The sequence below is a fragment of the Ursus americanus genome, chromosome 30 (genome assembly GCF_024610735.1).
Source record: "Ursus americanus isolate L20-20 chromosome 30, mUrsAme1.1.p, whole genome shotgun sequence".
Taxonomy (NCBI): Eukaryota; Metazoa; Chordata; class Mammalia; order Carnivora; family Ursidae; genus Ursus; species Ursus americanus.
The window spans coordinates 8403811-8426716 of NC_142156.1; the positions used below are offsets into that span (position 1 = coordinate 8403811).

Here is a 22906-nt window from a genome sequence, read left to right on the forward strand (position 1 = left end):
AAGAACCCAGCTTCTTTTTGTTTTTCCTCTCCGCCTTCCTAGGCACGTTGGCCCTTTGACCCTATGCATGAAACCTCATGACCCCAAGATGGCTGCCAAGGTACCAGGCATCAGATTTTTTCAAAGGAGATAGAACGGGGAAGGAACAGTCACAAAAAGTTTTCTTGCTAAAAGATCCGAGTCTAAAAGCATGAGTCTTCCCCCAGAGCTGGAGAAGGAAGGGCCTCCTTCCCACAGGATCAAGGGATACCCACAGCTTCTTGAACACAAAACTGGGATTCTGTTAGCATAAAGAAAGAAGGATGGTGATGGGGGATGGTCAAGAGGAGCCTTGCCACCGAGCTCTCATCAAGGCTGTTTTAATTGCAAGGGATAGAGATTAGACTCGAGTACAGCTTTATTATAAGGCTGGGAGCCGTAGTTAATTTCCTCCAGGGGACAGCCAGGCAACATAAGCGCATGGAACAGAGGTGTAAGGAACAGGAAGAGGGAAGAATTGTGGCAGAGTGAGAAGCACAGACCCCCTCCAAAGGGGACAGCTCTTGTTCACTCAGCTCTACCTGATTTTGTTGCATGGTGGGAGCCCCCAATTTCCAAGACTGGAATCTGGCTTTTTACATGAACCGTCCAAATTTTAGTGTGTTGGATTAAAAACCTTTAAGTGATGTGTGAGCCCATACAATTCACCTGCGGCCCAGGCTTCACTAATGGGCTGCCAGTTTGCACCTCTGAGAAATTAGAAAAATCTCAGAAATAAAGTGTAGCCTGGCTTCACAAATAGAACCAGAATCGGGGAACCACCCGAGCCCAAGGCAGCCCCCTGTCTGGAGCCGTGGCCTGTTTCCACCCTTCTCTACAGACTGGCTTCCTTCTGCCTCCGCATGGCAGCTGCATGTGCCTAATCGTGCATATGGTTTCCGTGCAGCCTGCCTCAGCTCTGCAGACATCTGACTCAGCTGGTCAGTGCACCACTTCCAAATTCGCAAGAGAGGAAGCTGATGGGACCAGATCAATGTTGGTTCCCGTCCTGGTCCAATTAAGTTGGGTCGGGAAGGGGTGGAGTCAAGAGGCAGCTTTGGCCTGCCCTTTCTGGAACCCACAGCAACATGCATGTCAACTCTTGAGTCTGTTCACTACAACTCTGTTATGGATATGGTCAGTGTGCTTGGAGTAGCTACCATGGATCTATCCGGCGTGATACTCAATACTGAAGATACAAAAAAGAGTAAGACATGGTCCTTATCTTCATGCACTCACGGTGCGGTGGGGGGACAAGGCATAAACAGATCACCATGATACGGTGTGATGTGAGCCCTAATGGAGGGATGCAGAGCGCTGTGGGAAGCCCCTTCTCACTCTTCAAAGATTCAGTGGTTTCAATCAGACTTCCGCGTCTTTGACATTTAAACATACAGACACGTCACAGATAAATCATTCACGCTTAATCAAGAATACTTGACGATGAACCAGTTCAAATCCCCCTACCCCCACCATGCCAGAGAACACACCACTTTCTAAATTCATCAGTAAGAAAACAATTCCACTCACAATACCATCAGAGTAAAACGCTTAGGAATAAATTTAACAAAAGGAGGGCAAGCCTTTTACAGGCTGCAAAACACTGCTTAAAGAAATCGAAGACCTAAATAAATGGAGAAATATTCCATGTTCATCGATCGGAAGACTTTAAATTGTTAAGGTGTCAATCAATACCCCCCAAACCGATCTAGAATTCATGGGGAGCTACAAAGGACCTAAAAGAGTAAAAAAAAAAAAAAAAATCCACTTGAATAAGAATAAACATGGAAGAGTCAAACTTCCTAATCTTAAAACTTCTTACAAAGCTAAAGTAATCAAGATTACTGTGGTACTACCTTAAGGATAGACCATAGATCAATGGAATAGAATTGAAATTCTAAATATAGACCCATATATTTATGGTCAATTTATTTTTGACGGAAGTGCCAAGACAATTCAACAAGGAAAGATAATACTCTCTAAATTCATCAAGCTGCCAAGAATTCATTGAAAAATATGGTTACAGATCATCTTCAGGGAGGGAACAGGAATGCTAGGCGAAGGGAAAGTGAAGAAATCCAAGCATTGCTAAACCTCTTCCAGTGCCATGTGGGTTGCGGAATTTTCCCCATGCTCCTTATACTCTGAATTTTAGGCAGAATCAAGAGGAAACCACATCGCAAAGAGGTTCTTATCATTTACAAAAAGAACAGGAAGGGTGTGAACGTGGACTTCCTGGTCCCGTATATTTTTGTTGAGTTCACTGTCCTAAATTCTATCCAGTTCCGGCTGACAACCTAGCCTTGGCCGGTAGGGGTCGCTCTCCCTGAGGAATTTTAGGCTGGGTAAAGCCATCGCGTTGGTCAGAAACTGAACTGTGTTCCACTCCAGGCACTGGGAGATGCCCCCACCCAACCTTGTGCGAGTCCCTAGTCTTGACCCAATGAGGCTATGAGGAGGAGAGAGCCAGTACCTTCTAAAGCGTCTGCAGAGATAGTTGAGAAAGATGGCTCCCCTGTAGCTGGACATTTTCCTCCCAGCCTGAGATTGGGTGTTGCGCACAGGTTGAAAGTGAGGCACTGGAATCACCCAATGCCCAGCCCCAGATCTCCTTTCTACCCCTTCCCAGCTGTTGACCACAACTACCTCTCTGTACCTTGCTCACCTACGGAATGGGAATAAGAGTTACTTCGTGGGTGGGGGTGTGTGTGATTACACATTACACGAATAATGCGTGCTAGAGTTTAGCACCGATGCCCAGTTGGAATGCAATACATTTTAGGTATAATAATAATTAATAATTTATTCTTATTCTTAGGATTAGATCTTAGCTCCCTCACTCTACTTAGCTCCGCGCCAGGCAAAATCATGGCAGATGCTTCATGAAGACCCCACCGGGTGACAGCATGGGAAGGAGGAGACAGTGATGACACAGATGTAGACGTCATGGTGTGGGCCAGTCAAGACCCTGTCACAGCACTCAGGGTGCCACGGGTCCCAGAGGCATGAAGGCTTCCTCCAGGCTCTGGTCTTTCTCAAAATCCCAGACAGATGCAAATTCCACCTCGGAGCCTGATGCAGATAATTAGGGATAAAGATGCTAGGGTCATTTAAGGCTTTCAAAAACATCTGGAAGTCTAAGTCATCTTAGAGGGTACCAGCCAGAAGAGAAGAGAGACATGAAATCTGCCCCCAAACCCGGATTATGCTTGGTAAGTTCAGTTCCCTACGTAGGGGCTCCTTGTGGGATGATCCCTCCGGCGGCCCCTCCTCAGGCGGTTACATGGTGCTCATGGGGCCATTCAGCAGGTTGCTGATGCTGTTGGGAATCCTGGATGTGGAACGGGTATCGTGTTGTTAGTTCAGTGCTTTGCCTCTTCTGCCTCCCCACGCTCCAGCTCTGCATGTGACTTCCTGCAAGGAGATCTATCGTAGCCTTCTAGTGCACTCTGTGGCATCAGTGCTCTGGGTAAAAAGGTTTCCATAGCCAAATAAGTTTAGGACTGGATAAAAGAACATCAGATAGATGTCTTTGCTGCAGGACTTTTCAGAACCTTTAATATGTTCATGTAATTTGTCCTCAAGTTACCTAACCTCAACTATCCTCAATTTTCTGCTTGCCCCTTTGGTTTTCTGAGCTTTCTTTTCTTCTGAGGACTTAGAATCTAACAGCCCCCAGCTGTTCTTCATTCTGTCAGGCCCAGAGTGGGTAGAGAGACCCCCGTGATCAAAGAGAGCCCCAGGTAGGACCGGACTCGCCTCCAGGAATGGACCTTGTGGATTCCCTCTCATCTTGTGCTTCTTGCAGAGAGGAGCCAGGGTGGAAGTGGAGAGTGAGTGATAGTTTGGGGGGGGGGGCATTGATTGGTTGGCTGAGGGGAGTAGGGAGTCCTTGGGGAGGTGATGTTTTCAGAGGTTGGGTGGGGGCATCCTGAGCAACTTCCTTTCTTCTAGGATGTTCCCAAAGAGCTTGGCTGCCTCCATGGCACAGCCCCAGTGGATGGTGAGCCCGTAGCCTCCATGGCCATAGTTGTGGATGACCTAGGAGAGGCAAGAGAGAAGGTAGCCAGGAGTGCCCTGGAAGACTCAGGAGCTCCCTGAAGAGTTCTGGGCAAAGCCAGAAGGTACCAGAAGGCCTCTCAGCTCCCTGGCGGGATGGTGGGGCCGCAGGAACACCAGTAAGGTGACTGCTTGGGGAGCTGGAGGTCGACACCCTAGACTCTCTTTTGCTTAGGAGATGGACCTGCTTTATGCACTCGGCACAGGAGAAGTAGAATCATCTAGAACTTGACGTCAGGGATTCCCCTCCCCCAGTCAAATTGTTTGAAGTTCCCTAAATCACCTTTCTTGTGGCCACCCTGCTCCAGAATGCCAGACCTCTTGTGTTAATAGATAGACTCTTCTGCCCACCTCAGGAGGAAAGGAAAGCTGGCGCACTGCGGGGGGCGGAGGGGGGGGGACTCTGGTTATCATGCTAATTAGTCCCAGGGACAGAGGCAAGGCCCCTGGGGCCTTTTTTAAAGCTAAAACCATTAGTAGGAAGTTTGACTCCATATGTGACACTTTCCTCTGTATGTATGTATGCAACCACACACACACACACACACACACACACACACACACACACACGCCCGGCGGAAGGGAGGAAGGATGATCTACATAAGGAGAATGGCTTTCCTGTGGGGACTCCAGCTGCCACCTAGTCAGATCAGTTCCTTCCACCAGGACAACTTCGGCCATCTCGACAAGCCCCGTTCCTACCCCAGAAGAGGGAACATGAAAGAGGGACCCCAGGACCGTGATGGGGCAGCCACAAATGGACATCTGCAAAATGGCTCTGGAGCCGAATGCAAACCACATCCCAGCCATGCCCCTCGCCAGTTATCTGATGTAGGCAGATGACTTCATTCTTAGATCCCCAGTATCCTCATCTGAAGCACGGGGAAGCAGTCCCCACCCCAAAGAGCTGGAGGGGACATTCAGTGCGGTTGTCCGTGTCTCGGGAAGTACCCGTTTTCCTTCTGCCCAACCACAGGCTTTGACAAACTGAGGTGCAGTGCCCTCTCTGTAACCTCGAGGAGGTCCTTTACAACATCACTGAGCCTCAGTTTCTCTACAGAGCAGGGGATGTTAGCCAGCGTTGTCCCGGCCTGCCAGGAGGCTGTGTGAAGCCAGATGTCAGGCAAGACTGAGAGCCTATTGAGGGGAGGGAAGGACTTTGCTTTCCTTGCCAGGAGAGCATACCTCTGTGTTTAAGGATCCAAAGCGAAGCTGTTCTCTTTCTAGCCGAATCTGGGGGCGTACTGGCCGGAGGCCAGTCAATTCAGCAACAATTTTTGCATCCTGGGAAAAAAAAAGTGTTAATAATTCATCTCCGCATTTTTTTTTTTTTTTTGCTGCTGCCATTTTTAGGTGATAGAGTTAGCTTTGGTGTCTCCTTATCACCACCACCACCACGACCATCACTTTCACTAACCACCACCACCACCATCACCACCTTTATCAGTCACCAACATCATTATTGTCACTCTTACCACGTCACTACCCGTTCTGTCGATGACCCCATCTCCATCAACCACCACTGCCAGCCACCACCATGATGTGAACAGCCACGCCTCCTCACCACCATTCTCACCATCCTGAGCCCATTCGTCACCATCAACGCCACCACTGTCACCGCCACCAACAGGCCAATGAAAAAGCTGAGATTTCAAAACAAATGTATCTGGTCCTTGTGCAGACAGACTAAGGTGTTTTTAGGGATGTCACCTCAAAAGACAGCAACTCTTAGCCGTGGACAGATAGGTGTCACCAGCTCACAGTAGGACTTCCTCGTGCATTATCAACTTCTGGTGTATTTCACAGGCCATTGCTGGAATACACTTGCCCAGTTATCCCAGCGGCAGTGTCTTCCCATCCTCAAGGGGCCTCATGATCAAGCGGCCAAGACCCTGGTCTAGGGTACCGATGGCCCTCCCTGCCTTACCTTCAGGGTGGGCTCCAGTCTGCAGCAGCTTTCCCAGATGGTGGCGTGGTCCTGGTTGTTGTTCACCTCGCTCCAGTTCCCCAGCTGAAAGATGCCTCCCAGAGTTACCGCCTGCATCCTGGGTAAGAGTGAGGAGAGTCAATGGCGAAGGGAAACGAAGCCTTTGAGATGAATGGGGGCCATCGCATGCTCACCCTTCCAGTCGTCTCTACCTCAATCCCCACGACCATCCGCATTGTCATCCTGGCTAAGACCACCATCAACACCGCTGCAGTTGCCGCTGTCATCACCACCCACCACCATCTCTACTGTCATCATGAATGTCACTGTCAACATCGTCATCTCTCCCAATGCACAGCATGGTGACTGTAGTTAGCAATACTGTATTATATACTTGAAAATGCTAAGAGAGTCAATCTTAAATGTTCTCACTACACACAGATAAATTATAATTACATGACATGATGGATGGGTTAGCAGCCTTATTGTGGTAATCACCACATATATATATGAGACATTATATATATATATATATATGTATATATATCGTGTACCTTGTAAATGTGAACCATTTCTCAATTATATCTTAATGGAACTGGAAAAAAAATATCATCTACGTCAACAACATCATCTCCACAACTGCCTTCTTTGCTACCATGACTATGTCATCACCGTCAGCCCCATTCACCATTTCCACCACCAGCATCCATGTTGACATTGATAATGTCATCTCTGCCACACCACTAACATGGCCATGAAGATAGCACAGCCCCACCTAACACTAATGCTACAATCAACGTGAATTAACACTGCCTTTCAGAGTGTCATCTCCCCCATCCTATTAACATCGTCCTTGATAGTGTCATCTCCGTCAGCACCAGACACTGCCTCCACTCCCAATCATTGCCATCATCGTTGACCTCCTCATCGACACCATGCCACCCCCATTAATGTCAGCACTCTACCATCCGTGTCCCAGTCACCACCCCTGTGAACTTTCCCAACAATGACAGTACTGTCTCCACTAGCACCATTCCACTCTCAATGACATTGTCGTCCCATCAACACGACCACCATCTTCACTAACATCATCACTCCTTCCATTAATATCATCACCGTCTATCCGAATCCCTATTCCTACCACAGTCCGGTTATTTCTGTTCACACCTGCCAGTGTCATTGCCCTCACACCCACTACCGTTGTCTCCAGGATGACCACTACTGTCGTCCAAAAGCTTGTTCAAGATGGAGCCCAGTTAAGGTTGAGTCCTGCCTTTCCAGGGGTTTAACAGTTCAACCTCACTTAGAAAACACTGGAAGAAAAAATCTGCAGGGACTAAGCAAAGGGCCTGGGGTGGGCAGCGGAGAGAGGGCATGAAGGTGCCCCTTCTTCTGCCCTAAGATGTCAGATTCTTACCCTGGGATGATGTATGGGGACTGGTAGATGCCCTTCTCTGGGTCATGGGTGATAATGAAGTGCTTCATCCAAGGGGCATCCACCTGTCGATCGAGGGCAGACAAGTCTCATCAGGGGAGCTGGATCACCGGGCTTCCCTGCTCTGCTCCCCTCTCTGCCGAGATGTTCTGACAAGTGTGGCAAAGCCAATTCCTAAGGCCCCCGCAGACCCTTCTGCTCCAAGTCTGCACTGACTGCTTGCTCTTGCAGGAAGAGCCACCCCTGCTCCCTGAAATATCACACGTTCTCACCTGCATGACCACAGAAAAGCCCAGCTCACACGTACAAATACACATACACATCAGCCCACATCAGGAGCACACCAGCGCTCACACAGGCACACATACGCACACGCCCACAAATGGGCATCCTTCACACCCATGCACACATACACAGTGAGAGGCAATGGGGGACAATGTTTCCAAGACATAGGCTCTTAAACCCATTGTCTCGGTTCTAACCCCAATTCCACAACTCGCTACCATGTGCACTTGTGCGTGTTACCTAATTCCTCTGTGCCTCAGTTTTCCCATCTGTAAAATAGCAATGGCAATATGATAGACCTCATCTCAAAGGGTTCTGGTAAGGATTAAATTAATAACACGATGAAGTGCTCAGGCCCGTACCTGGTACTTAATAATCACTCCATAAATGTCTGCTCCTTGTATGGTAATACAGGAGTACGCAGCTCCTACGTACGTACAAACAGATACATGCATGCTTTGCTCTATTGTTTAAAAAAACAAACACCAAAAAACCTGAAAGAGAATGTTTGGAGGAGTCCTGTCGGTCCTTCTTGCTTCTTTAACATGTCAATTGCCCGAAATCTGTGAGGCCCCTGTAACAGGTGTCCCCGACACATCCTCTATCTTTGGAGAGGAAATAAGCAGGCAGCTACAATCTCTCTATCAAGAAAAGCAGGAGGCTCCATCCGTCACCTTCACACTCACCTTAATGATTTGTCCTCGGCCTGGCTTCAGTAGAGGGTCTGGTTGCAATGCCCCAGACCACACCCCAGTGCAGTTGATAATCACGTCAGCACCTCCTCTTGCCACCTGGCAGCAACGGACAGAGCAGGTGGCATGGGAGGGGGTGAGGGCCCTGGTATCCCCCGCCCCCTCCTTCCCTCTCTCCTCCGCCCTGCTCCCTGTGGAACAGCAGGGAGGAGGCTCAATGAGGAATCCAAGGAACGGACTCCAAACCTCCGCTCCGCCATTTACCTGCTATGGGACCTCAGAAATGTTCCATCGCCCCCTCAAGGCTCTGCTGCCTTTGCTATAAAGTAGGGCTGCTAATATCTGTTCTTAGACTGCGCGAGCATCCAGCGTGACCCTGGATGTGAAAGTGCTCAGGAAGGAGTACTGCGGAAGGGGGCAACCTTCTTGGGACCTCCCAGAAGAAGTCAGACGCAGAGATAATTCTCTTCCTCCTTCTGAATCCTTTTTATTTCTTTCTCTTGCTTTCTGCTCTGCCAAGGCGTTTTCAGAAGGCGTGTTGGAACCCCTGGCTCTGTGCACGTGTGGGATACTCGACAGCTCAAGGGTATAGCATGAGGGGCACCCAAACCCTAGCCCAGTGCCAGGGACTTCCCTCACAGGTCTCTCATGGGACACACACATTGCAAGGCACTATTGTCATTCAAGAGCCAGTATTTGCTACATTGGACTGTGAGCTTCTTGGGAATAAGGGCTGTGTCCGAGTCAGCCGTGTATCCCAAGTGCCCATTAGGGCTCAACCCAGAGCAGGTATCATTATGTAATGCCCGTAGCTGCATTTCCCAAGCACCTTCCCGTGCCAAGCACAGTTCTAGGTGCTAGGATTAAGGGAAGTCATGCAGCAAAGCTCCTGGTACTTAGCCAGCGCCTGACGGTGACAGCTGCCACTGTCATTGTTACTGATGATGGTGTGACTCTGGAGCTGAGTCAGCTAAGAGCCTTGACTTTGCAGAAACATTAACCCTGATTTAGGTAGGAGGCAACCAAATGTCTAGAACTCGAAAGTGGAGTGCCGCTGATACTGGTAAGAGGCAGCCAACTCTCTGGCCCTAAAACCCACTGAGGCTCAGAGGGGGATTAGCCCCTAATGTCCACCATCAGCCTACAGTCCCTTTGTTCCAGCCACCAATGTCGAGACAGAATGCTTGAGTCCCTTTGGGATTGAAGAAAGGCCTGGAAGCTGGGACAGGCCTCAAGGAGACCCTGGGAGACTGAAAGGGGGCTCCAAACCCAGCAGCCCGAAGCAGAGGCCTCTCCTCCTCACTTCTCTCCAACATCCAGCCCCTTCCAGCTCTGCAACTCACCTCCTCAAAAGACTCCACCTTCCGCTGGAAGAATTTCACTCCCCTCTCAGTTAACCTGGGGGGGATTAGACACATCACAAAGCCCCGTATTCAGTTCTTTGTCCCATCTCTCCAAGAAGATGCCATTGGGGATGTTCCCCAAAGAACCTTCCATGGATGTTAGTTCCACAGGATGCTCCTTGAGAAAATGGCTGTGTGGTCAGATCAGATCCGTTCATAAACACCTTGACGGACGAGTGGTCCGCGAAACGTCCCTTGGGAAACCTGAGATTGCCCAAGCCCCTTGTCAGGCAGATGGAGATGGGAGAAGAGCCTTGGTGAAGGTCATACAGTGAGTCAAGGATGGGATTGGGACTTACACCCAGGCCTCTTAGTTCAAAACTCTTCCTACCACCACCACATTGCTTTGTATCATCAAAGGAATGAGATGCAGGGTGGAGGAAGGGCAGAGTTGGACAAATGCTAAATGCCCCTCTGTCAGAAGCAAGCCACGAGGAGAAAGGTGGGCTGGGGATGTCCACCCCTCCCTCAAAATGTCCCAGAGGAAATATATCTGTCATTATTAGAGAAGTAGGAGAAACATCAAAAGAACGGGCATTAAACCCTATGAAAGGTGAAGCATAACCTCAGGGCTATTTCCTCAAGAAAAAGTGGGGTTTTTCTGTCCAGGAAGAGACTGGATAGGAGTCATAAGTATCCTAAAGTTAGGAGAGAAATAACTATGTTTTAGTGCAATGATTTCCAAACGTGACTGATAATCAGAATCACGCAGGGAACTTCTTAAAACACAAATTTCTGGGGCGCCTGGGTGGCACAGCAGTTAAGCGTCTGCCTTCGGCTCAGGGTGTGATCCCGGCGTTATGGGATCGAGCCCCACATCAGGCTCCTCCGCTGTGAGCCTGCTTCTTCCTCTCCCACTCCCCCTGCTTGTGTTCCCTCTCTCGCTGGCTGTCTCTATCTCTGTCGAATAAATAAATAAAATCTTTTAAAAAAAAACCACACACACAAATTTCTAAGCCCCACCCCAGAGGATCTGATTCAGTAGATATAAAGTGGGCTCCTGAAATATGTATTTCTTTTTTTTAAAAGATTTTATTTATTTATTTGACAGAGAGAGACAGCCAGCGAGAGAGAGAACATGACAGGGGGAGTGGAAGAGGAAGAAGCAGGCTCCTAGCGGAGGAGCCTGATGTGGGGCTAGATCCCAGAACGCCGGGATCACGCCCTGAGCCGAAGGCAGACGCTTAACGACTGCACCACCCAGGCGCCCCGAAATATGTATTTCTAAAAAGCTCCTCAGGTCATTTGATAAACGATGTGATCCATTCTAGATTTTTTTTTTAAATCTTAATAAAACAGGAAAACATAGGACATACATGGAATCTTCCTTAATATGAATATAAATAAAATATGTCTCTCAAGCTAGTGTTTGCTAATTTAGAACATTACAAGATGTCTGTTAACGTCAGGAACAAGACGGAGACGTGTACTATCCCCTCTATCAGTTAACGTTGTTCTGGAGGTAGTTAGACACCATTGTTCTACCACAGCAGTCAGACAAGAAAAACAATGAGGTATAAAAATAAAAGGAAACCTATGTTTTGTAGATGATGTCAATATGTCTGGAAAACTAAAGAGAATCCAATTAAAACCGTTACGCAAACCTTACGGATTCTGATGAGGTCAATAATAAAACATCACCTGTAAAGAGCTGCCCAAGTGATTCTGATGCCCAGTCAGGTATGGGAACCATGGTTTACTACATGAAAGAGATCAGAACGAAGGATAGCTCCCGCCAAGCCTAAGAGTTTTGGGGTTGGGCGATACAAAAACAAATCCCATGAACAATCGTCAGTAGACACTCTGGTCCTTGGGAGGTGCTTTCCCAAACCCAAAGTTGAAATTCTCACCTTTTAGTCAGCCACGGAAGATACCTCTTCCCCTCCACAATCAGGCTTGTGTTGAACCAGCCATAGCTAGAGTCGCGACCACGCAGGAGTGGTGATAAAGAGTCAGAATCAGAGTGATATTCAAAGGCCTCCAAACAGAGATGGGAGCAGTCTCACTTTGGGGGGTCCCCAGGGTAGAGCCAGGACCACTGAGTGAAGTTCAGATGGGGACTGATTTTTGGTGCAAGGAAAATTTTTCTATCAGAAAAGCCATCCCTGACATTGGGGTGTGCACATGGAAACTGGATGTGCATTCTTAGAGGGGATCCAGGCATGGGGTAGGGTGAGGGGAGAACCAAAGAGACATCAGGCTGCAAGGAAAAGAATAGAGGTGTTTGGAGTCACACAGACGGCATTGGAATCCCATTTTGGTCACCGGCTGTGTGACCTTGGGAAGTCACTTAGCCTCTCTGAAGCTCAGTTTCTTCATCCACAAAAGCGGGTAGTGACATGGAGCTTCTAGGCTTCAGATCTGTGACTCCACATCCCCCACCATCTTAGCCCAGGGCCCCGTTGGGTGGGTGGCTTCTCCAAAGGAGCTGGACAGAGCAGTAGGGGGCCAAGGCACCAGTGGCTCTTGGCTTGGGATGAGACAGGAAATGGTGCCTCCATCTTCTGCTGCCTTCTGGACAGATCTGTCTGAATCATGGAACCTCAGCCCCTTTGCTCATGACAAAACCTCACCTGTAATCAGGAAACATGTCCAGCTCTCTGCAGGTCAGCTTCCGAAACCCCAGAACTATGTCCTTCCAGGAAGGATCCTGCCAAGGAAGGAGAGAAGGAAGAGCAAGGATGAGTGAAGTCAGTAAAAAGTTGTACGATGTGTACTGCACGCAAGGTGCCCTTCCAAGTACGTTACTTCCACCGCTCCATTTAGTAACCCCAACGATCCATTGAGATACATACTCTTCTTTTTTTTTTTTAAGATTTTATTTATTTATTTGACAGAGATAGAGAGCCAGCGAGAGAGGGAACACAAGCAGGGGGAGTGGGAGAGGAAGAGGCAGGTTCCCAGCAGAGGAGCCCGATGTGGGGCTCGATCCCAGAACGCCGGGGTCATGCCCTGAGCCGAAGGCAGACGCTTAACCGCTGTGCCACCCAGGCGCCCCGAGACACACACTATTCTTATCTCCGTTTTCACAGATGGGCCATCTGAGACTTAAAGAGGTTAAGTAACTTGTCTAACGTCACACAGCTAATAAATGATGGAGCTGAGATTTGAACCAATACAGTTTGGCTTCAGAGTCCATGGTCTTAACCACGATGCCATACGAAGGAAGAGTGAGAATACGGCTGAGGGCGAGTGATAGGGTAAGAGCCAGAAATAGGGGAGAAACCGCTGACAGCGAGGGTAATATCAAGGAGTGAGGGTGAGAGGCAGGAGAGCATAGGGTCAGACAACCCGGTGGAGGTTTGGCCTCCCCACAGACCACCTTGAATTCTCGGAGACTCCCATTTTCTTGTCTGTATAATGGAGTTAATAATCACTCTTGGTCCCATGGAAGAGAACAGATAATATGGGTGATTGCCGTAGCCTGCTGCTAAACATCGACTCAGCCGTAGAGAGCTGGCCTGGGTTTCCGGACATCCAGCCCGACCGTCCTCTCCAACCAACTTGAGAACATCCCCCAAGGCTGTGCCCTTCTTAGCACATTGGGCACCATGGGGTCACAGAGAGCCTGGGTTCAAATCCCAGTTCTGCCACGTCAGAGATTTGTGAGTTGGGCAAGTTACTTCATTTCTCTGAGCCTCTATCTCCCCATTGTAAAAAGAGGCTAATGAGAGCACTTACTTGGTGGTTATTATGAGAACTAAACAAGTCACTAGTTGTAAAGTAGTTAGCACAGGGCCTGGTACATAGTAAGGGGTCATGTGCCATGATGAGTGCTTTAGTGTATCTTGGTGAAAAGTCCTGGCACCTCCAGGGACACAGGAAACCTTGTGACTTCAGCATGAAATCACCAGTGTTACAGGACATGTCTGGGTTTGACTCAACCAAAGACTAGTTTCCCTGGTTCATCAGAAAGTGCTTTGACCTCTGCCAATTTAATAACAAAATTGGAAACAAAAATAATTTTAAAGCAGAAATAGAATTTAAGGGAAACCTGATTTGAATGCAAGAGGCTGTCACCTACCAGGCTCAAAGTACTCCCCAGACTCGGGCTCCCAGCTCTGGTCTGCGATCAAGGACCCCTCACTCACCGGAAAAGCTTCACGGAAGAGGTTGTAGCCTGAGATTAGGGCCAGGCCCATGTTTGCAGCGTTGGGAGAATGGATGTGGCTCAGGAGATAGTCGAAGGTCTGTTGGTTCCAATGCCTGGAAGGATCCCGTGGATTCTTGGTCACCTAATATCCCGAGCTGGACAAGAAAACCCTGAGGGTTGGCTTGCACGGGATTGTGACCAGGCTGGTGGAGATATGTCAAAATCCAGAAATCCACCACGTTCGCTTCTGCAGCGTCCCAAATGCCCATGGGTCTTCCCTACCCCCAGACTTTCTAGTATTTATTTCCCCATTAATAGGAAAGGGAAGGAGGAAACAAGGGATGGCCCATCACAACCATTTGGAACCCACCTTGGGCTTGGGATCATGCAGCTGTAAGTTTAAATGAAGGCTTGGGCCCGCTTTGAGATCTGGCCCACGGTTCAGGCTCACTCCAAGCACCCCCCCCCCCATATAAATGTCAGCAGGAGACCTTGGCTTGCTGTTTTCAAACACTTTCCTCCTCTTCTTCCTGGGCATAGAACCTGGCTACATCTCCTAGACTCCCATGCAGCCAGGTGTGGCCATGTGACTGCCTTCTGGCCAATGGACCCGAAGACTGCACACGTCGTCCTCATGCTGTGCTCGTTCCAAAAGCACAGCATAGTGACATCGGAGGGTACCGTGACACAGGTACGGTGGCCACATCGGAAGCCTCAGAGGACAGCAGAGCTGTGAGATGCAAGGAGCCCGGGCCCCTGAATTGCCACCCACTGATCAAGAATATTGGTTTTGGAATTTATGGGAGAATGTAACTTCTGTTTGAGTCGTTACTTGCTTGGGGATTCTTTGCTAAAGCAGCGGGCAGTTTGCGGTTTCTAAACAAAGTAATCTTTGCCAACGTCTGGGCTACACTGATCATCTATCCACCCACTTACAGGCATTCCTGATCTGGAGGTTCCTCAGAAGGTTAAAGCTAGAATCACCCTACGGTCCAGCAATCCCACTACTGGGTGTTTACCCAAAGAATACAAAACCATGAACTTAAACAGATTCGTGCACCCCCGTGTTTATAGCAGCATTATTGGCAATAACTAAGATGTGGAAGCAGCCCAAGTGTCCATCAATTGATGAATGGATAAAGCAGATGTGGTCTGTATATACAATGGGATATTACTCAGCCATAAAAGAGAATGAAATCTTGTCATTTGCAAAGATATGGACAGAGCTGGGGAGTATAATGCTAAGCGAAATAAGTCAGAGAAAGATGAATGCCCTATGATTTCACTCCTATGTGGAATTTAAGAAACAAATGAGCAAAGGGGAAAAGAGAGAGACTCTTTTTTTTTTTTAAGATTTTATATATTTATTTGAGAGAGAGAGAGAGAAAGCACGAGCAGGGTGAGGGGCAGTGGGAGAAGCAGGCTCTCTGCTGAGCAGGGAGCCCAATGTGGGGCCTGATCTGGGACCCCGGGATCATGACCTGAGCCGAAGGCAGATGCTTAACCGACTGAGTCACCCAGGCGCCCCGAGACAGAGACTCTTAACCGTGGGGGGGGTGGGGATAGGTGATGGGGATTATTGTGGTGAGCGCCAGCTGATGTATGGAAGTGTTCAATCAGTATATTGTGCACCTGAAACTAACGTAACACTGTATGTTAACCAACTGGAATTAAAATAAAAACATAAAAAAAAGAAATTATTAAATAAAAATGATTGCCACGATGGGCAAATTCAGGGGAGATAGATTTCTAAGCCGTTAAATATAGCTGAGAGGCTATTAAACACGGCAATTGGAATGAGTTCAAATAAACGGAAAGACCTTTTTATGAATTTATATATGGAAAAAAAGTCTCTGAGGGCAAAATTGCTCCCTACTGTACCCAATATCAAGGACTTTAGTGCATTGTCCTTCTTTCTAATTATTGCTGGGATTTGTGTTTTCTTCCTCTCTCTCTCTCTCTTTTTTTTTAAGATTTTATTCATTTATCTGAGAGAGAAGCAGAGACAGAGACAAGAGACAGAGAGAGCACAAGCAGGGGCAGAGGCAGAGGGAGAAGCAGACTACCCACTGAGCAAGGAGCCTGACGTGGGGCTCTATCCCAGGACCCCGAGATCATGACCTGAGCCAAAGGCAGCTGCTTAACCGACTGAGCCACTCAGGCGCCCCCGAGGGGCTGTGTTTTCTGTTAGCCACCGTGGAAATCCGATGAAAATTACCTTTAAATAAATAAACTAGGGGGGAAAAACCCAAAACCCAAACATTCCTGATCCATCAATGCACATGGCATCCACAGCTACCCAGTTTAGGGGAGGCATGGAGGAAAGCCTCCATTTGCCCAGCACATAGTAGGGCTTACTATTTATTAGTATTTTCTTCTAAGCCTTAACAAGGGGCTTGTTCTTGGGGACGGGAACCCTGAGAGGGAGCATCCCCTCTTTTTAAACCCAGAGCCTCTAGTTCCCCGGGCCGCCCTCTGGGACCCTCACTCACACTTCCTGTGGGTTGCTGGGGTCCGAGAGGTAAGCCTGAGAGAGGCCGGCTGCCACGTCGCTGTTGGTGAACGGGGTGAAGCGGTCCGCATAGACCCTCACATCCAGCGCTGGCAGGACCGGATGGTAGCGCTCGTGGAGGCACAAGGCGGTGGACAGCCCAACGACACCGGCTCCTATCACCACCACGCGCATTGTGCCGGCCTGCAGGGAGGAAAGGTTGCAGTGGGCCATCCCCGCCATCACCACCGCCCCCTGAAGGCTTAGAAAGTGCCAAACACAGCCAAGCCCTTCTATACCTGACCCTCTTAATGACCCTCAGAAATGGAAAAATTGAAACAGAGAGAGGGAAAGCAACTTGCCCAAGGTCACACAGCTGGTAAGTGATGCAGCTTTGGTTGGGGAGCCTTTCCCAGATATCCTGCCCCAAGCCAGGAGCGTAAATAAATAGGGCCGAGCAGAGCGCCTGGCCAGCTGTAGGCTGGGAGGCTGGCGGTTAGAACCATGGGCTCTAACTTCAACGCTCATGCCTCAACTCTGCCACCTACTGGCCACTGACTTTGGGCAGGACGCTCATGAGCCTTCACCTTCCGGGAAATGGGAAAAATAATTCACACCTTGGAGAAAAGATGGGAGTTTTAACAAGATGGCCAGTGTAGAAACCTCAACATAGGGTCAAGTGCAAAAGGAGTAGTTTACTGACATTTATGGAGCACCTACTGTGTGCCAACCCCAGTGCTAAGTGCTTCTCCCCCACGTTCTTTAGGAGGCTGGGGCTGGTGTTATTGGCCCCGTTGTTCAGATGAGGAAAAGGAGGCTCAGAGAGGCCAAGTAAGTTACCAAAGGTCACACAGCCAGTAAGCGATGATGCTGGGATTTAATTTCAGTTCAAGTAAACTCAACATCCACTTATGGCACACCTACTATGCGCCGAGCTGGGAGCAATGGGTGCAATGTCTGACATTAGAACTCAGGTCTTCCTGCACACCCACTTACGCCGGCTTGGGGGCTGGGATGGCTGGGTCCTCAGAAGTTTAAAAGGCCTAGCTTTTGACCTTGAAGCAGCTTGGGCCCCCGCACAGCAGGGAAATACCCTGTCGGCTCCTGCTGAGGCAGAACAAGGGGACTTTTTATGCCCGGAAGGGCTAAATTCAACTTTCCCTCCTCGACACTCACAGCCCTCTTCCCACAGACGGAGCCTCCTGGCAACCCTGTGGCCCTGAACGGCAGGACATTCTCAATATGGCCTAGTTTTGTAAAAGGGGAAAACGGCTCCAGCCCACAAGAACTGGACTCCGTTGGGGCTTCAGCAGCCAAGTTGGAGATAAAACCAGGAAACGGAAAGACATCGCTCCTCTGGGCCATTCTCCTTCCCGCTGCGAGGCTTGGTTGCAGGGGCAGACCCTCTCAGGCACCCCTAGCCTCCTCCCATCCTTCCTTCCCCCACTTGGCCTCAGGAGATTCAATCTCCTCATCTGTAAACTAAGGGTAACCCTGAGCTCACAAGGTCACCCTGAAAATGAATCCACTAGCTTGGCAGAAGTTTCTGGTGCAGCGCCTGGCACAGAGTAGGCCCTCAGTACGTGGTGACCTCCTTCTTTCCCCCAGGCATCTTGAAGATAACAAGGGAAAGAACACTGGGGGGAGCAGAAGAGGAAGAAGAGAGAGTCAGACCTGGCTTCACGTCTGACTCTGTGTGGCCTTGACCAAGTTACTTGCCCTCTCTGGGCCTTCTGACTCTCTGCATAACTCGGAAGAGTTGACCACTTTTGTGCATTAACAAGAAGGCGAAAATAGAGGGCTTTCCTGTAATTTCCAAATTCCCCAAATGGATCCAGGAGGCGGCAGTAACAGCCCAGACTGGGGGTCAGACATCCCTAGGTTCATAGCCTGGCTCTGGCACATACCAGCTGTGTGTCCCTGGGCAAGTCGCTTAACTTCACTGAGCAAGGGTGACCAATCTCCTCAGTTTCCCGGGACTGAGGGTGTTCCCAGGATGTGGACTCTGAGAGTGAAAACCAGGAGAGTCCTGGGGCAAACAGGGATGAGTTGGTCATCCTGACCGAGCCTCTATTTCCTCTTCGGTGAACGGTTAAGGGTTAACAAAGCCCCCTGCCCATTGTCTCCCCACCAGAATATCAGCTCCTGGAGGACAGGGACATTTCTTTTTTTTTAGATTTATTTATTTATTTATTTGAGAGGGAGAGAAAGAAAGAGTGAGTGTGTGCACATGTTGAGGGGGCAGAGGGAGAGAAGCTCAAGCAGACTCCCTGCCAAGCACGGGGCCTGACATGGGGCTCAATCTCACAACCCGTGACATCACGACCTGAGCCGAAACCAGGAGTCAGACACTTAACCGACTGGGCCCCAGGCAGGGACTTCTATCTACTGCTCTATCCCCGGGGCCTGGAATAGTGCCTTGTCTGTAGCAGGGACGAAGGAAGGAAGGAAGGAAGGAAGTTAGTTCTTATGAGGATCAAAAGAGAAAATACTGGTAAAGTGCTGGGGCGCTCATAAATGACAGCTGTGATTGTCACCAACCCAGTTCACAGGTGAGGGAACCAAGGGCAGAGAGAGGAAGCTACGTTATTCGAGGTCATAACAAGGGTCGGAGGAAAGGTGGGGGGAGAACCCAGCTCTGACTTTTCCAGGGCACAAGGTTTTGGTGTTTTTTTTTTTTTTTCCTATTCTCGTGCCACCTAGAAAACCAGCAAAGGACAGAGACAAAGAGGAGCTGCTTCTGTAGTAGAGATCGTGAGGGATGAGAAGGAGATCGTGAAAACCCTCCAGAGGTTTCTAGGCAGGGAGAAAGAGGCCTCGGACCGAAACAAGGCAGGCACATGCAGGTCTCCGATAAGCAGGCTGGTCAGGTGTGTCACAGGCTCCGGGTAGGAGCAGGGGCACGTGCCCAAGAGAAGAGCATGAAGGACACCCAGAACAACATCTGGGACCAGAGGGCCAAGATAAAGAGGGACAAGTAACAGCACGGGACTCAGTTTCTCCAGAGCGTAAAATGCTAAAGAGGAGTTAGACTGTGTCATACAGATGGGGAAACTGAGGCCTGGAAAGTGGAGCGACTCAACCAAAATGACATGTTCGTGATAAAAGGCTTTGTGGGGTCTTGGGGTGAATAAGTCTCTGTAAAAGGCAAGAATAGGTCGAATCAGGAAAAGAACTGGCAATACAGAGATGACACTAGCCCTGTTAGTATGTTCCAGTCTCCGTGCTAAGAGCTTGGCGTGCTTTATCTGCTTTCATCTTCTGACAACCCTCGGGTTTATCATTATGCCCATTTTCCAGATGAAGCAAGTGGGGCTCAGACACCCAGCTAGTGGTGAGAAGCGGAGCCCAGCACGGCCTGACTTGCAAGTCCGTGTCCCTAAACAGCACCATGAGAGGCTGACAAATCACCCTATTTGAAAAAATCTGCCAATATTTCAGGGTCCTGAGTTAAAAGAACCCATAACATACAACGTGTGTCCGAATTTTTAGTGTGTTGCGGGTAGGCATAGAATTGAGAAGGAAAAAATGTGTTTCCTAAGCCGATCATCTTAAACTGCACGAATCAGATCTGAGGCTGATGATAGCAACCGTGTGTGTGTGCGTTAAAGTCCAGTATAAATGCACGCGGTTCTTCTGCGAAGCAGGAGCCAAGCTGTAGGATCTGACAGATGCAGCCCCAGGTAAAATCACGCATGCACGGGGATAATGAACTTGCGGACTCGCAGACACGCAGCTCGATTACTAGGTCAGCCATTTCTCGTTGTGGCTGGCGTTCCTGTTAGTGTCGCCCTTCTCCCGGTCTCCTGTCATTACTTCCACCGAGCGTGCTTGGCGCGTGCATTCAGGAAGATGCCGAGGTTCTCCTGTTTCTCTGCGTGCGTGTGGAATTGTGACGTCTCCGTAAGTGTGGGGCGGGAGGGGAATTTGGGGCATCTGCCGCTCGCCACACGGGTAGATTCAGGACAGATGTCCTCTCGCTTCGTCCTCTCGACTGATCTGGGAGGTTCTACAGACGTGGGACTGGGGTTCAGGGAGAGGAAGTCACTCTCCCGAAGTCACGCAGCCAGTGTGGGACGGCCCTGGGATCTGGACCCTGCTCTTTCTGAGCTTTCTGCCACTGTGCTGGGTAACTATTAGGCAACAGACAGGAAGTCGGCACCTGAGGCTTTCTGCTTGCTTTTCAGGCATGTGTTTGTTTGCTTATAACCTCCCTTGTCCCTCAAAAGGAATTTGGGGCAGCTCGTGCCTTTGATTGCTATTTGCATGTGGCAAAAAAAAAAAAAAATAGGAGACGTGTTAAAAAAAATCAACAAATCACGGGCAAGGTATTTGAGTGAACAAAATCAGCTTGTGCCATATGGCTACTTCTGTGGTTGATATTTTCACAATTTACGATTAAAAGGAATCGTATCTAAAAAAGCTTGACAACCAGGCTACCAGCCCCCTGTTGGCAAATAATAATGACCATTTATTGAGTCCTTGCTATGTGCTCAGTTCTGTGCTAAGCACTTCCCGTTCGTAACCTCTTTTGATACTCAGATTAACCCTATAAGAGGTGATTATGATCCCTGTCTTCCAGATGAGGAGAAGGAGGTCTGGAGACTGAAGGCACCTGCTGCCTGCGTTCCTGACTAGCTGCCTAGCTGTCACCCTGCCACCCCCACTCACCTGGATCGATCGCCAAGCTTCCTGAAGAGGCAGCTGCCGCAGACGCAGGATCTTATCTCCTGAGGGGAGTCTCCTGATTCTGGGGCGTCCTGTCCTCAGCCCTCTGCCCGCCAACTGGGACTGGAGCTCAGGGTCAAAATCTGGAGTTATGGACAGGGCACAGCGAGGGGTGGGGCTTGGCGCTGCGCTGCGCACAGGCTGGGAGACCTCCCCTCCCCTCCTTCTGGTCCCTGAAAAGTTGCCTGACTTTTCTGGCTGATCCCAAGCCCCTGTGGACAGCCCTCCGGGGAGGGAGGGCGGGAGGGCTGATGGGGACAAGGAGGTCTGTCTCTCGGGCCAGCTGGAGACGATCCTCTTTCTTCCCTCTTCCTGCTGCCACCCTGGGGGAGGGGAGGGTTGTTCCCTGAGCCACTGTGGGCCTGGTCAGCCTGGCAGCCCTGTGGGGAGGCCAGAGATACAGGACAGGACCTCCAGCGGCCAGCCGGCCAGCCTAATGCCATTCTTGGATGCTGGGTGCATGAGGCCAAGGAGAGACTCAAGGCGACGCCTATTGGGGCCATAAGGATGCGTGGCCCTTTGCTGCCGTATCCCAGAGACACGGGCGGCAGAACTCCAGGTCCCTCCTCTGCCAGGGCTAGACGTGGAGTTGCGATTATTGGAGCCGAAGGATTATCAGGCGCCTCCCTGTGTGGATGGGGAGACTGAGGCCCGGAGACAGGGACTAACCAGCCCCGAGTAAGGCGTTCTTTGGGTCAGCTATGAAGATCCAGCCTCCACTTCCCTATCTTCAGCATCGTCGAATAAACAAGTGAGGATAAAATAAGAAAATGCATACTAAATATTTAGTGCGTGGTATTTTTTTAATAATAATTTTTAAAAGGATGGGGTGAACTCCATGTTTTACTCTACATACTTCTGTTTCATTTCAATTTTTTTTAAAGATTTTATTTATTTATTTGACAGAGAAAGAGACAGCCAGCAAGAGAGGGAACACAAGCAGGGGGAGTGGGAGAGGAAGAAGCAGGCTCATAGCAGAGGAGCCTGATGTGGGGCTCGATCCCATAACGCCAGGATCACGCCCTGAGCCGAAGGCAGACGCTTAACTGCTGTGCCACCCAGGCGCCCCTTCATTTCAATTTTTAAAATAATAGTCATGTATCACTTTTATATGATACGACCTTGTGCCCCTAGTTCATCATGGGAATGTTTAAAGTTAACAGAAATTCACCGGTTAGCTTCATGTGCCCCCCCCACTCCTATCCCAGCAATGATGCATGTCTTTTAAATTTCAGTGTGCCAGTTTTATTATTTTTTTAAAAGAGTTTCTTTTTAAGTGATCTCTACACCCAACACGGGGCTCGAACTTACAACCCTGAGATCAAGAGTCCTGTGCTCCACTAACTGAGCCAGCCAGACCCTGCATGATGTGCCAGTTTTGAATACTTTGCCTGGATTGTCTCATTTTTTAAAAAAAAGATTATTTATTTATTTATTCGAGAGAGAGTGTGTGAGAGAGAGCACAAGCTGGGGGGGGGGCAGAGGAAGAGGGAGAGAGGGAAAAGCAGACTCCTTGCTGAGCAGGGAGCACGACGCGGAACTCGATCCCAGGACCCTAGAATCATGACCTGAGCCCAAGGCAGACGCGTAACTGACTGAGCCACCCTGGCGTCCCTGGATTATCTCATTTAATCTCACAACGGCCCTATACACTAGGTCCTATTATGATCATCCCTTCCTTCGGTTCAAAAACTTGTTCCCTGTGTCCACTAACACTAAATACACACTTATCCCCAAACCCAGGAACCCCGAATCTTACACACATACCCCAAGGG

The 22906-nt window shown here is 49.4% G+C and overlaps 1 protein-coding gene across 2 annotated transcripts; it reads right to left on the bottom strand.

Annotated features, from left to right (window-relative positions):
* Positions 1 to 1907: 1907 nt before the first annotated feature.
* On the bottom strand, positions 1908 to 21226 carry DAO (D-amino acid oxidase). 2 transcript variants are annotated; one of them, XM_045791499.2, is made up of 11 exons: positions 21075 to 21226; positions 16405 to 16607; positions 13911 to 14025; positions 12393 to 12469; positions 11670 to 11735; positions 9760 to 9814; positions 8411 to 8515; positions 7422 to 7504; positions 6005 to 6122; positions 5263 to 5361; positions 1908 to 4059 (listed from the first exon to the last, which is right to left on the bottom strand). In XM_045791499.2, the coding sequence occupies exons 2-11, from the start codon at positions 16596 to 16598 to the stop codon at positions 3928 to 3930; spliced, it is 1044 nt and encodes a 347-aa protein (XP_045647455.1). In that variant the 5' UTR covers positions 16599 to 16607; positions 21075 to 21226; the 3' UTR covers positions 1908 to 3927. The 2 variants fall into 2 exon arrangements, with proteins under 2 accessions (XP_045647455.1, XP_045647456.1); XM_045791500.2 differs by lacking the exon at positions 11670 to 11735 and having other exon boundaries at positions 21075 to 21201.
* Between the last annotated feature and the right edge of the window lie 1680 nt (positions 21227 to 22906).

Bases quoted from the DNA above. Each gene is read 5' to 3' on its own strand.
- DAO (XM_045791499.2), bottom strand. From the start codon at position 16,598: ATGCGCGTGGTGGTGATAGGAGCCGGTGTCGTTGGGCTGTCCACCGCC. The intron at 11,736-12,392 runs GTGAGGTTTTGT...TCGCGACTCTAG, and splicing joins GACATGTTTCCTGATTACAG to CTATGGCTGGTTCAACACAA. The intron at 4,060-5,262 runs GTATGCTCTCCT...TGCCTCTCCTAG, and splicing joins TTGGATCCTTAAACACAGAG to GTCATCCACAACTATGGCCA.